The sequence below is a fragment of the Rhamphochromis longiceps genome, linkage group LG12 (assembly GCF_057381845.1).
Source record: "Rhamphochromis longiceps isolate RC_006_pf linkage group LG12, R_longiceps_female_GT1.1, whole genome shotgun sequence".
Classification (NCBI taxonomy): domain Eukaryota; kingdom Metazoa; phylum Chordata; class Actinopteri; order Cichliformes; family Cichlidae; genus Rhamphochromis; species Rhamphochromis longiceps.
Window position 1 is genome coordinate 22,318,231 of NC_140568.1, and position 15,200 is coordinate 22,333,430.

A 15,200-nucleotide genomic window follows, 5' to 3' on the forward strand; every position below is an offset into this window, starting at 1 on the left:
AAGTCAAACCGCTCACGTCATAGAACCAAGTGTGCAGGCCCTGCTGGAATGCATCAGTCAGCAGAGCCCATGAAGGACTCTTTTCACTGGGTGAGCACCCCACTCTTGACCTTGCGGTTGGCGGTGCGTACTGGTAGATGTGTCGTTTGCCAGCTATTGACCAAATGACTGAACTGAATGACGCTATCATAGTTACTACTTACAGTCTTGCCTGAATGACACTAAGAACCTGAAATATATTACAAGTGAGTTCATATACATATGCGTCATAAGTGCACTGAAAAGTTATCTTCTTTGCATTTTCTCTAGAATTACAGTCATGAATTGTGAGAGACAAAACATGAATTATGCAAATTTCCTTTTAAATGTGTAAAATGCCACATGCAATTAGGGGCTGCTATGATCAACCCCTGTTATTTGTTTAAAAAAAAAAAACAACATAAAAAACTGTATAGTCATAATTTAGTCATAAGTTCAACTAAATGTAAAATATGCTAAACAAGAGAGAATGCAACAGTTGTGAACATAAATATGTTTCAAATATGACAATCAAAAAACCAATCAAATGTGTGTTTTAGTGGAGTGCTGGTAAATGTATGTCATTTAGACAAGGATCTCACAATAAATGTTAAAACGAAGACAAAGTCCTGCCTCTTCCTTATGCCACATCTGTTGTCAGTGTTTATCACTCTGGTTAGAGGATGAAGGGAAACTATCCTTCTTGCCACAAAGTATTGCTCACAATATTGCACAGACTGGATTATCAAGCCTTTATATTAACGTTCTTAATTACTAATGTCTGTTTGGATTATAATGTAGCTTATAAACAGTAGTCTTTCCCTGTCAGTCTCTGGAGTAACTTTGACACAAAGAACTCAGGGCAAATACTGTACAAAAATCCAGTGTATGGGATGTTTATGCTTGCTCCTGAGTGCCTTGCTTCAGTAGTAATCTTCCACTTCCATTGTCAAAAGAGAGCAACACTAGCTAAGCATACTGGGTAGCCACTAGCTTCAGCCTGGACAATAGCTGGTGAGTGTTTACAGACAAGCAGGTGTCATCAATGCAAACTACAATGCTACACTGGCAACCTACTTTTGGCCAAAGCAATTGCAAGGAGGTTCAGTAAGGCTACGTCCACACCTCATTTCTGTCTGTTATTTATTTACTTTCTGGCTCTTTGAAACGTCGCAGCAAAATGTCGAGGAAATGCAGAGTTTTTTAAATGGACTAACAATGAGGTGGAGTTGTTGCTGCGAGTACCACTAAAGTACAAAAAAGTACAAAGCAAGTGAGAGTTAAAGAATTTGAAGAAAAGCTATCTGGAGCATGTAGAAGCTGATATTAATCTTTAATAGGGCTGTCAAAATTGAGCGCAAACAAAACAACTCCTGTGTAACGCTATCTTAGTTTAATTGGTCACATGACTGCATCACATGACTAAAATGTGTCAGCATTTTCAAAAAGGCTCTGGGTTCACTGTACACACTGCGATGCGAAAACGGCGTTTTCAAATGTATTTGCTTTGGAGAGCGTTTTCAAAACGCTGCGGTTTCCTTGAACGAAAAAGCTGTCTCAGTGTAGACAGAGGGTCAAAACGGAAAGAGAAAAAGATGCGTTTTCAAATAAAAACGTATTAGTGTGGACATGGCCTGAAGCACCATATAACTCTTTGCAATTGATTTCCCCTGCCAGCAACTATTCACCAACCAACTGGGTAAAACACATTTGTCCCTAGCAACTTGTGGTTGGCAGGGTGTCACTGACCACTCTCTAGGCCTGCTGATTTTACAGTGACTCCCAGCAACCTCCAACAACCAATCATCGACTGGCTGGGGAATACGCATTTTTCTCGTGCGACCGGTGGTTCCCAACTAGTGCCTTGTGTAACTAGGGCCTTGGCACTTTCTAAGTGGATGGAGAAAATGGTTTTAAAAGGGAGCACCGGAGTGTTAAGTGTGACCGTGTGGTAGGTTCAAAAAGGGTTTATATGCTTTGCGGATTAGAATTTTGGTTTGAATTTTGGAAATCAAGCTCAAATGTCTTAGTCAAAAAACTCCAGTTTTAACCATCTATAAGTGCTGTCATCTTTCTTTAAAAAAATCATGAGATAATGGTTGAGTGTTAGGGGAAAAACCCACAACATTAAAATAATGCAAAATTTCTCTCTTTTTTCTTGCCTACAAACTGTTTACTGTTATACCTTCACAATGATCAACTGCTTGCATCTAAGGCTTTAAGGGAGTTTAATTTAGCCACTCCACCCAATACAAATAAATAACCTGTGGAAAATAAAACAGCTTCTTACCATGTGTGTCTAAAGTTCCTGGCAAAACCCTTAACCAACAAAAAAGCTTATATAAGCAGAATGCTAGTGATTTATTTCCATCCCTGTAAGAAAATAACTAAAAGATACGAGTATTTCTGGAATATACATAATTGACACTACATTCACAACAAGAAACTAAACTTTGGTGGGGGGTTTTCTGTAAACAAATTCAAACAATGGTTTTAGCCAATTAACTACACTCACTGTTTAGGAGCACCCACTTGGTAGACAGCCAACAATAAGTGAACGGGCTCTCCATAGATGGGCTCTGATTACAGTCATTGTAAAGGGCAATGCAACAGCCTTTCAACAGTTCTTCTGAACATTCATCCAGTCGACTTTTACACACCGCATGCTGCTGGAGACCCAAGAAAGCAGAGTAACTGGAGTCTTGAGATCACTCCAGTGTGAAGGAGACTCACTTTGGAGCTCTTCTCATGTGAGATTTCATAACTATATAATCAGTAGGGATATTACCAGAACCAATACTCTTGGTACCATTCAATATCAAAAGGTTTTGTTTTTCTTTGGTAGCATATGTATCACATGGGTAATTCTTTCTGAAGTAAAGGGGGAGCATGCATTTCCACCTGTTCTAATCAGTCTATATATGCTGAAGAAGAAGAAGGAAGAAGTCCTAAACTACAGGAAAACCTACAAATGGAGTGGGGTGATGGGGGCAGGGTGATGATCGATTTACAAACCACAATATAAAAAAAGCACTGGTAGCTGCCAATGCTAACCCCTTAGCCTCCTACTAGAAGCATGTGTGGCATGAATATGAAAATCCTAGGTGATTTTCAGAAAAGTTGACCTCTGACCTTGACCCAGAGGACACTGGGATTCAAACTTCTCTGAGATTTTAGTAGATGTACCCATGGTATGAATTTGAAAATCCCAAGTCACCTTGATCTTGTTATCATGTTCACAAGATTTTGAGAAAACCTGACCTCTGACCTTCAGGTCAAGGTCACTGAGATTTGAACTAATCCAAGATTTTTGGGAGTTGAACCTATGCTATTAATTGCAAAATCCTACACCACCCTGTATTGCATTCACATAATTTTCAGAAAACCTGGCCTCTGACCTTGAGGTCAAGGTCGCTGAGATTTGAACTCATCTGATTTTTAGTAGCTGCACCTGGAGGGTGATGACAATACCCCATTAGCCTTTTAGAGCTGAAGGATAAAGGTGTATGGTGTAATCCGGTCTTTAAGCCTGACGTCATTAGGCGTGCCTGGGCCCAAACTCCGCTGCAGGTCCCTAAGTCCAACGATCACTATGGCATGACTGAGAGTTAAAAACTGTCCAAATCCTTTCATCCGTAATAAAATGATCAGCGTTGCTGCTCTACCAGGTGTAACAATTAAGTTCAACATCCAGGCATCCATGAAAACCGAATTTATGAAATTTAACGGAGTTTGAAGTTAGCTCGCACTCAATAAAAGTTAATGTGAGCGTTCCCGAAGGTTCGGTACAAATGCAATCGCATGGCAGGATGGTGTAAACGGACCGAAATTCAGTCGTGAGAACAACTGAGATAATCCATCCACAATACGAGGTCAGTTATTAATATACTGCTGCATGGGCTGAGCTGTAGTTACATCTTAAGGTTTTAAAAACTGAGCTTTAAAATGATTAGCGGTAATAAAAACCGAGAGAGGCCGACAGTGATTACTGAATGTTTTTAGGGGCTTGTTGAGATTAAATAGAACAAGATACAAAGCATTAAAACATGTAAAAAACACAAAAGCCTTATTAAACGCAGAGTAGTTTGGACCTGGAAGCAGGATTCATCAAGTCATCACTTAAAGACCGGATAGATATCCCCATGTTGGTGCGTGTTCCTGCGTCATCAAACTAATGCCTGTCCAGTACCAACAAAGCAATTGACTAATTACACTGTTGTAATGTCACAGCTGTCCAATGTGGGGGGAAAAAAGTTTGTTTATATAAAGCTCGCTTCTGGAGCAAATGTTAGCATTTTAAGTGTTCTCTTTATTACTTTATACAAGATAATAAACATATTTTTAAGTAAGGTTACTCATGTTGATTTACTGATGATTGTAGCATTATCTTACCTCTTGGCTAATGCTAATTGAATGCTAAAATGTAAAAAAAAAAAAAAAAAATCACCTAAAGGGCCTGGCATCCACATCTGCTTAAAGAATTCAAACTGAGACTGACAATCGCCCTTCTTATACAGTGCCAAAAAATGATTGTCTACCAAAAAATGACTTCTGGTGTTCGCTCAAAAAATCACTGCCAGTACCTGAACTGTTGTAAATGACTTGGTGGCCAATAATTCCTCAAACAATATCTCTCATGAATGACATCAAGTCATTTTTCTATATTCTTTATTTATCTATGTAAAAAGTCTCATTGACATTAAAAATGTCTTTTTCAAGAGAGAGCTGGCCCGGAGGCCAAAAGAAATGGGAACAAATATAACATAACAGGTCTATGAAGATATTTTAAATGGCCAAAAAAGAACCGAATTGAGTATAATGTAGAGTATGAACTAAGTAGGTACAATAATGCAGTCATAAAGACAGTTGCAAAACAGATTATTTATTTTATGTACAACTCCCTTTTTTAAATTTATGTACAACTCCCCTTTAAATCAGCTTGACTGCAGTCTATTTACCATTATAAGCACAGGCATATAATGGTAGACATATATGGTAGACATATAAAACAAAACACAGAAACATTGGAAATCACTTTTTGGCACGATTCCTGCGAGACACACAAATGAAGACGACACACAGCTATCATTGCTTAGAAAATCAAAGTTCACAAAGAGCCCAAAAGCATGTGTCAACATACCAGCTAGTCACAGCTGATTACTGTCGACCGACGTTTAAATCCCTTTAAATTGCTTCACCGTAAACCCGTCCGACCTGACAACTGACGACACGAAGTTTCCACGTTTAGCAAAAGCCACAACCCTAGATTTTATTAAACAGTAGAAACAAGAAGCCTAAACTTAAAAGAGCAGTTAGGTCATTTTTCCCTCCCTAATTTTAGAGCAACTAGGCGAACTAACAGCTAGCTAACATATACTGTACAAGTAGCTCGTAAACGACTTTGTCGATCCTGTGCCAACTGTGTGTAACAACTACAGCCTTGCGACCACGTTTTACAGAAAGAGTTTTGGGGCAACCTAGTCTTACGGAAAGGTTACTAGAAGACGTTTTTATTCGTGAAACACTTGGTTTGACACGCTAAAGCTAACTCTAGTTACACTATAGGTGCCTGTGAGCGCTTCCAGATTATAGCCCGAGCCCGGTCGACAAGTCAGTCCTAAATTAACTTGAATGGATCGTTTACAGTTATATTTTATTCATAACAATGTAGTCAGGGTACATACCAGCTCATTTTGAGTGAACTTTTACTCCGGTTTCATTGGGTAGTTTTACTATCTTCCGAGTATTACTCCTTTCTACCAGTCAGCAGTCGAGCTCAAAACAGGAAGTCCGGAGCTTAGCCGCGTCTGCTTCCTCTAAGGAAGTTTTGTGGGACACGAACACAGCAGCGACAGGAAAAAAGTCACTTGGAAGCACATGTAATGTAATATCAGACTGAAACGTCGCCTTTTTGTTCTTTTGACACCCGAGTAAACTGAAGGCAAGTTATATTTTTCTTTATTCAAGTACTTATACATAGAAATAACAAAACAATTGCATTACAACAAACTGAAGTGCCAGGTAAACAGGGGAGCACACCTCCCCATCACAAGGATATAGTAAAATTCATTTCAATATTCAGCTCATCATAAAAGGACCTTATTATAAGGTAATAAAAACATGAAATAGGCTAAAGACATCCACAACATTTTAAACAAGACCCCTTGTTTTTCTTGAACAAAAAAAAAGAAAAAAAGAAAAAGCCAACAGAACAGTTATCCCAGTGTGTGTTTCCAATTGTCTGTCTTGCATTGTTGTAAGGTTTATCCCATTTCACCCAATGAGACTTTTTATTTTCATGCATAATAAAGAAATGAGCGCCACCCACTACAGCGTCTGAGGGTAGCACTTTGGAACATTTCCGTGCACATGCAAACATGAGGATACTTGTAATGAAAGGAAACACAACACAACAGAAAACAGGGAGTATTGACTCCATCTGAACACCAGTGTCACTGCCGAAGACCACAAAATCCCTGAAGCCACCCTGTAGTCCATAAGATGACGTGAGTTACCTATAATATCTACACATTATTGAGATCTCTTCAAACATCTTTTTTTTGTTTGTTTTTTTTTCTTTTCTTTAAAAAAAAATCCTACAGTTATTAAATGTCATGAATGAGCCCAAACCTAGGGATTTGCCCTAGGCCAACTTTACGGAGACCAAATCAAACAGTTGCACACAAACATTAGCACAAGGCTGCCTTCAGTTGCAAGCAGAGGGAGGTCACATTTATGATTTGTTGCTCCTGCGGAGTTCTCATCATGTATTGTTTTTGATCAGCCAACCCTGCAACCCAGTTTGGCACAAAGATGGCCGCTGATATTGGCTCAAGTCCAATACGGAGCATGGGATGAAGCAAATTCCAATTTCAGAGCTTTCAGCTGCCCACTATTGGACAATAGCCCGTAAAAAAAAGAAAGAAAGAAAGAAAAAATGATTGGAAAAGCATTATTAAAGGTGGTGGGTTTGTTTCTGAGTTTAACAGTCGATTGATGTATGTCTGTACCATTCACACCTTACTCAGATGGTTGTTCAGAAGAACATGGAGCAGGCTCTATTGTTCAGCCGCTATATTACATTAAGGGAGTGGGATGATAGTGGTGGTGGGGGGTTACTCATTTTTTTAGCCACAAAACAATAAATGACAGAAACAGTGAGACTGATAAATATTACGTTTGTAGCTGTAATTAAATGGCTTCATGGAGACGCCTTAGTCTACATCAATCTTTAACAGAAAGCAACATAACACAGTTTGTCTCTTGGAGGAGAGCATAACTTTGGGTCAAATCAATTCAAAATAATCCACAGTCTAACATCAAATGAATCTAGATGAGCATCAGTGATAAAACATTTTGGTTCATGTGCCGTATATATATTCTTATGTGCTGACTCCACGAGGATGTATGTGACAATACAACCTACGTTAGACGCAGTCGCTCAAACTCCAATGCAATGTGTGAAAATGAGTCGTTGTTACAAAGCCAATAATGTGGCAATACAGATAAGGAGGGGGTTACATAATGTGTCAGTCTGCAAAAGTAAAATGTATTCAGGACTTTGTTTGTTTGTGACATTATATTAGATCACAAAAGAAATCTTTAGATGATGTCCATCCATGCGGTAGAATCATTTATCTCTCTGTGATACAAAACCATTGAATTGCAGTTAGATGGCACAGGGCTGTGTTAACTTTTAGACTATCTCAAAAAGTGCAAGGAGGTCTGTTCATGTAACCACGTCGATGAGCTGAGAAAAGGCTCTCTGAGGCCAAATTAATTGGAAAATAAGTGGACACTTGCCAGGAAGCTCTGCAATGAAAACTGTAACAGGAAAGGGAAAGTATGGACTTTGGAAGCTCATTTCTGTGTGCACTGTGCTCTCTGTGGCATTGCTTTTCTGAACTTTACTGTTGGCCTTTACATTTGTCTCTTCATATTCTCTTTCAGCCTGATTGCTGTGTTTGCTGACCATTTAAATGTTTATTTCTTTTTTTTCCCAGCTGCTAACGTTGTTCATATAAATTCTCCGCCTCACATAAAGCGTACTCATTATCAGCCAGAGTGCACAGCTAATAATTCGAAATGTTGTCAAGGTGAATAACAGGAAGCATGTTTCTTTTAAAAAGAGGACCGGTGTTTGAGAAATGATATAAAATCTGAATTATGCTATCACATGGACAAGGTTATTACTGCACAAATATTTCTTTAACTCTTGTTTTGTTTGCTGAATCCATTACTGATATGTTTGATATCTGGTCTTTTTTGCTAGCCTCAACAATAATTTATTTATTCCTTAGTCTTATTTTTCTTTTTAACATGTTTCATTGGCTTTGCCCCAAAGTACAATACATTTATCGTACTGGATAAAAACGTCATATTGGTATGTCAGTTAGGATGTTTTGCATTTGCACCACATAACCATAACACAGCCTTGGAGGGGGGAAAACCCTTCTTGCTTTCCATGAGTAAAGCAAAGCACTATTATCAAATGTGGTTATTGTTATGATATCAGTCAATATCACTATAACACAGAAAATATTACAAAATATTTCCTTAAACCATAAAAGGTGTTTCCTTCTGTAAGCACAAATCTAAGCAATTTAACTAAAGAGTCATTTGTGAAAATGATCAGCATTGCACTGTAATAAACTTCAAAAATAAAAAAAAAGATCCAATCATTCGGGCGAACATCTATCTTAGAGCAACCAGTGCCTTTTTTTATTTTAAATACAGTGGGGAAGATGTGCTAATTAAAATAACCGATATTGCTATAATGGAGATACACAATATGTAAAAAAAAGAAAAGAAATCTTGTCATTTATTCAGAGAACACATTAGTGCTTCCTTAAACCAGTTTCCACTTTAAAGCATACACATGGTGCAGATGCTATTATTCTTTTTTTTAATGGGAGATAGCACACCATATTTGGCACTACTGTAGTGCTCCAAAAAAAGTTGTTGTTTTTTTTTTGCAATCACCTATGACAACAAAATATTCTGTATTATAACTACATTACTAAAAGCTTTAAGACACATTCTGCACAAGCATTCAGTCAACTGAAAATTCTTGTTTATGCAGACATTTGTATTTACATAGTGTGCATGAAGGCATGCACATAAATTTTATGCACGATTTAATACTGAATTATGGTGCATTTGACATTTGAGTACAAAAAGTGAAACTTCTACTGTAGCTACCTGCATACATATTTGTATTCTGTACAACAACAACAACAAAAAAAAAAACACAACAAAAAAAAAATCCAACATGTTAGTTTACAGCTCAGTCTCTCTGTATTAAAAAAAGATGTAAACATGGATTTGGATGTTTCTCTTTTCCTCTTATGGGATACTGCTCCTCATTCGATGACTTAAAACCAAGCAGTTTAGTCCTTTTACTCCAAGAATCACACAGAAGTGGCCCCTGTCATTTTTTACCCTTATTTAGCTTTACTTTCATATACTGCTGGTTTGCAACCCAGTGCTTATTTAAACAGTTCAATTCGTCTAACTGTGCTCTTAGTTAATTTGATTTATGGGTTGGTGGCATTTGTCATGACTATATTGCATATAATTGCAGAACTCAAGAAAACTGAGAAATGAACAGTATTGGTGAGCTTTTTCTAAAAAAAAAAAAAAAAAAAAAGGAAAAAGAAAGCAACAGAAATTATATCTGGTAACGCCACATGAAGCTACCATATAAAAAGGCAACCCAAAAAAAACAACCAAACCAGTGTATCACAGTGACTACAAATAAATAAGTATTGGCAAAGGCATCGATTGCTGCAGGCGTGTGTGTACATGTAACAGGACAAGACATCGGTTTTGCTTTGTGTGACCCAGTCAAGTCGTTCTCTAGATCTGACTCATTTGTGCAGGTAAATCTAAATCTGGTGTGTGGTTAATGAATCTGAGCTTTGCTTTAACTCAACGTTTGTGCTAAGCTGATACCACTGCTATGTTTTGGCAAATGTCAGGCACAGTAAAAAGAACAAGGTTGGCTGCATCATCACAATACATTTGGCACATTCCTTTGAGAAAACAACATTCAAAAAGAGGTGGAAAAAAAACAACCCCAGAACACAACAAAAAGACAGTCAAGTGCCACTAATAAGGTTTCCATGACGGTACACAAATGTAACCAATTGCACTTTTAAACAGCCTACTAAAATTAATGCATACATCCCCAGACCACTCGTTCCTCATCTCCCTCATAATTCTGTCTGTTTCGACCCTTATCCTGGATTCTGGCTTCCTTCCAATTTAGAAAATTTCATTCAAATTTACAAAAGTGTATCCACTCCAAAACCTATAGATACACACGGTGCCCTTTCTTTGTGTTGGCACTGTGTTACAGTAGCTGAGGCTCTGAGTTGCTTGAAAGAGAAGGGCGTAGCAGCCTTTCCCCTCTTACTTAATCTAAAGGCATCCATCTCAAAAATAGAAGGAACTGAAAAGAGCAGGGGTGTAAAAGAGAGGAAAAGAGTCACCTATTTATCTCATAGCAGACGTGATCCCTTCTTCCTACGTCTCTTTATTGTGTGTGGTGAGGGTCCAGTCCAAGTGCACGTAGTGATGGTCATGACGTTCCCACAGTTGGCCCCCCGCAGGAGCTGGGCGGCGAGCTGTGGCTCCCAGCTGCCCCACTGCTCTTGTCAGCTGGCTTCTTGTCCTTCTGTTTCAGGTGCACCTTTGCGTGTCTCTTTCGCTCGTCGCTTCTGGCAAACTTGCGTCCACAGAACTCACAGGAGAAGGGTTTCTCACCCGTGTGCGTGCGAATGTGTGTGGTCAGATGGTCGCTCCTGCTGAAGGAGCGCATGCATATTCGGCACTGGAAGGGTTTGTGACCCGTGTGGATGCGGAGGTGACGCGTGAGCTCGTCTGAGCGCGAGAAGCGTCTGTCACAGTTCTCTGCCGGACAGGCGTGCGGCCGCTCGTGGACCGGGGTTTTGCTGGGACGGTTGGGGTACTTCCGTGGTCGGATGGGTTTTAGGGTGAGTGTCTGTGGTGGGGGGTGGTGCTGAGGTGGGTGCTGCTGCCCACCGATGAAACCTGGGTGAATTTGCTGCTTGTCTTTGAATGCTCTGATGGTCTCCAGAGGCGTGATGGGTGGAGGGTTGACTCGGATGGGGTCCATGGTCTGAAAGGGCTTGTGCTCCATCACGCCGACCTCCCCTTGATGGTGGAAAAGGTTGTAGTCGGGGATCATGGAGAAAAGACTGCCATCCATGGAGGCTTTTGATGTGGAGTGATAGTCATTGCCAGGGTAGGCTAGAGGGGTGCTGGTGGCAGGGCTGTGGTGAAAGGAGACCTGATCCTGGTACAGGTCACCACAGGTGGAATAAGCAGGCAGTGGTGGACCATATACCTGCTCCATGTCTGACGTCTGTCCGCCCATGCTTGCTGCGGAGGATGATGTTTGTGTCGTTACTGTGCCGGGTGATGGAGAAACACCGAGGATCCCCGCGCTCACAAGACTGATGATATTGTTATCAGAGCACCAGCCAGAGCCACCAATGCCACCTGAAGGAGGAGTGTCAAAGGCAAACTTCCCCAAGTAGGTGACAGTCTGCCCGCTGCGGTTGGACTGGAAGCTGGATCCATACTGAATCTCCGAGGTTGCTTTCTCGCTTCCCATGCCCAGATCCATGATATTATCTAGATGAAAGCAAATAAAAACACACATGAATAAATCATCAACGTGATGGCTCATATGTGAATTTGAAATGTAATCATTTCATAAGAAAAGCCCAAGAAAGTAATAACATGGCGTACTCTCTGGAGAAAAAAACAAAAACAAAACTTGGCTACATGAACTTTAAGCGGCAGTCCTCAAGGTTTGTCCGGAATTCAGATGTTATGCATACCTGTGCAACAGACAACAAATGATGAAAAATGAAAGAAGTCCCATAGAGTTCATAAAGAAATGTGAACGCTGTCGGACCTGTAAGTTAAGTGACTGACTGCTGCATCTGAGAGAAGGGTGTCTCTCTCTCGCTCCTCTCTCTCTCAGATCCCACAAGCTCTCATAAATCAAGACCTAAACACCCCCTTTGATCCAGTCATTGTGTCCCTCAGGAGGACAGCCAAACTGAATGGCAAGATTTGATTTCTTTACAGCAGGGAGGATTATAAAGGCAGACGCCACATCCATCATGCTCAAGGATTCAAAACACATACGCAACAAAGAACATCTGGGAGGAATTTTACGTGTTTCCTACCCCATTTCACAAAATTTCCTTGATATTTTCTATCGCTCACACTTCAACCAAGAACGAACAGTCTCTCGTGCACATTTGACTTTGTCATAAGGTGCCTTAAAACCCACCAAATACAGATGTACTTAATGGGTGACATATACATGTGCTGGTTATATACTCAAAAAATTAAATATGAGACTTTCTTTTTTTTTTTCTTTTTTTTTGTAAATTGGAATGCTCTCTTCGCCAGCAGTTAAAAAAGACGTCTCTTTTCATTTATATTTTCCTTCCCAGTAATTATAGCCTGCTGGAATTTGGCTGAAAAGAAAAAATTCTGTGCATTGTGCACCATACCATTTAACACATGGAGACTTGGAGCAAGCTATATTTTTCTATGACATTTATAAAACAAGTCTCAGTTTATGTTTATTATTATTATTATTATTATTATTATTATTATTATTATTATTATTATTATTATTATTATTGTTATTATTATTATCTAATAATCTAAATCTTTTGGAGGTATTTTGTGTAATATGATATTTTAATGGAATGAGGGACATTAATTAAAATCACCACTCTTTTATTATAGGTCAGATTTGAAGAGCATAGCACACACCTGCTCCACCTGTAAAATCACAGCATAATACGTTCAAATTGTACTTTTTAAAAATTTTGTATTTTACCCCAAATAATAAAGAAACAGGAGGACAAAAACAGACGGACCTATTGTAAATATATGGCTTACAGTTTACTGAGAGAATTTCAGCAAGGGGAGAGGTTTAAAGTAGCAACACACACTCCTGTAACCCGCAACATCTTTTTTTTCCTTATTAAGTTTCATTCATTTTTTTAAACGTCCCAACCAAGGTCTCAAAATATATTCTACTGCCGAGTCAAAACAAAATGATAATAATAATAATAATAATAATATGGCACACGTATGTCATAAACTTGTATTTATTCCAAATTTTTTAAAAAAACCAAAAATGTCACGTGTAACACCTGGCGCTTGGATAATTCAAAGGCACACCTCTGAGATAATTGAGGGGGAAATATTTCAGTTTAAAATGAATCTAAAGATCTGCTTTAATCTGTGAACAAAACACCTGAAGAGGAAATAAAAAGAAAAGAGGGTCGTGCATGAAGTTGTGCACGGAGCAGGTAAATCACAGTTACTAAATTAAAGGAAACGTGAAGTTAAATATTTGATATATTTTCGTGGATCACTGACCCATCATCTCAGAGGGTTAAAGCTGTACAGCGAGGGATTGATTTAATGCCAATCCACGACACTGAGCCGAACAACAAGTCGACTTTAGGTAGGCGTCTGAATTAAATATAAATATGTTAGCCCGATTTGGACTACGCGATAAATCAGTTAATATATCCGGCCTTGCCACTCACTGAATATAAGCAGGTTCAGGGGCCTGACGTCTAAACGTGTTTCATATAGGGGGGAAAGCGGCCACACACGCCCACTAAAATCTGACATGCTAATAGAGTTGTGAATGAGAGTCATTGTCTAAAGTAGTTGACCCATCTTTGCGGGATATTAGATGAACAAATCGGTGACAGTGGAGTTTGACCACATAGGCCTAATTAAACACATTTTCCCTCACCGCAAAGATCTCAGATTCAGCCACGGAGCCCTGCGCGGTTTTTTTTTTAATGGACTTTGCGCAAATTAGCCGTTTTCCACTCACACAACCTTTCACATCCAGACATTTACTCAAACGCGCTTCAGCTTTGTTGAATTAAAGCCACTTTAAGCTACGCATCGCTACTTAAATGAAACACGTGAGCCGATGTTTTAAAAGTTTTTTCTACGCGTGAGTAGGCAGCAGTTGGCTTTTTCGGGCTGAAATCCTGGCATCTCGGCTGTACGGACAATGGAATTATGATAACGACAGCAGTAAAAACACACACGATCAACTGAGTGGCATTTTTTGCGTAGTCTGTCTAATGTAAAGAGGGCGATGTTCACCTGAACCCTCTCAAAAAAAAAAACAAGAAAAGAAAAAAGTCCAGGTTAGAATTGTGCCTTTGTGCGCAACAGCCTAAGCGCAAACAGGTGCTCCAAAGCCCCGAGACAACTGTTGCCGTCCGCGCGCATCGCAGTTTGAGCCACTTTTCTTAAAACACACACACACTCTCTCAAAAGTAGATCAAGGTCTTACCTGTGTTCATCTGTGAATAGTGATTAATGGATTCCGTACTGGTGAAAATATTCATAGACGTCGGGATGTCCTCTTCTGGGTAGAGACTGTCAGGGATCGTGTTTATTAAACTGCTCATGGTAAGAGGGATCTTGTCCGCTAATTTCCCTGTCATAGCAGTTATATTCAGTCCGACATTTATAAAGGGCAACGCGCAGGTATCCCAGACAGTTACAGAAAAAGAAAAAAACACCGGGTGTTCTCAAAGTGGAAAACACAGGTGTGGATCGGGCGTGAAAAAAAGAGAGAGGAGCAGGAATGAATCCTGTTGCTGTAGCTATCCAAGTATCCCGCGGAGGATGAGCAGCGCCGGTTATCTCCCCCTGTGTGATCACAGGCTATTGTTGTTATTAATCGGATCACTGTGGAAGCTGATGGGCTGCTTGTGGGGGAATTTGAAGTCTGTGAATCAATGGAGGAGGTGGTGGTGTTGGTTGCACAAGAGCAGCTCTACTTGCTCTATTGGAGCTGGATAGGGGACTCCAGTCTGCCCGTATTAAATAGGGGGATGGAACATTTGTGTGACGTAGATGACCATATATGGACATGGGCGCCTAGCGCCAGGCTCTCCACGCGTCAGTCGGTGGAAACTACAGTGGAGGCAAAAAGGCTCCGACAGACAGATAGCTGCAAAGTTTACAAAATCCACATGCCACATCCAGCTGCGTCCTTCTTCAGGAAGACCCGCGGCTCTCATGTGTTCCCGTCCTTGTGGAAACATTGCAATGATTCAGCAGCACTTATCTTTATTGTCAGT

The 15,200-nt window shown here is 39.8% G+C and overlaps 2 protein-coding genes across 2 annotated transcripts in view; both read right to left on the reverse strand.

Moving 5' to 3' along the window:
* Positions 1 to 5,829, reverse strand: part of bin3 (bridging integrator 3) — a 31,780-nt gene extending 25,951 nt beyond the window's left edge. The window contains exon 1 of the mRNA XM_085425187.1: positions 5,703 to 5,829. Within this exon, the coding sequence (XP_085281313.1) occupies positions 5,703 to 5,710 (8 nt within the window). The 5' untranslated portion in view covers positions 5,711 to 5,829. The remainder of the gene's footprint in view (positions 1 to 5,702) is intronic.
* A 3,350-nt stretch (positions 5,830 to 9,179) lies between these two features.
* On the reverse strand, positions 9,180 to 14,882 carry egr3 (early growth response 3). Its single transcript, XM_085426930.1, has 2 exons — positions 14,405 to 14,882; positions 9,180 to 11,679 (listed from the first exon to the last, which is right to left on the reverse strand). The coding sequence occupies exons 1-2, from the start codon at positions 14,556 to 14,558 to the stop codon at positions 10,601 to 10,603; spliced, it is 1,233 nt and encodes a 410-aa protein (XP_085283056.1). The 5' UTR covers positions 14,559 to 14,882; the 3' UTR covers positions 9,180 to 10,600.
* Positions 14,883 to 15,200: the final 318 nt, after the last annotated feature.

What these genes read in the sequence shown, in the direction of transcription:
- egr3 (XM_085426930.1), bottom strand. Translation starts at nt 14,558, where the DNA reads ATGACAGGGAAATTAGCGGACAAGATCCCTCTTACCATGAGCAGTTTA. An exon ending in CTATTCACAGATGAACACAG is followed by an intron (nt 11,680 to 14,404) that starts GTAAGACCTTGA and finishes GCTTTCATCTAG; the next exon opens with ATAATATCATGGATCTGGGC.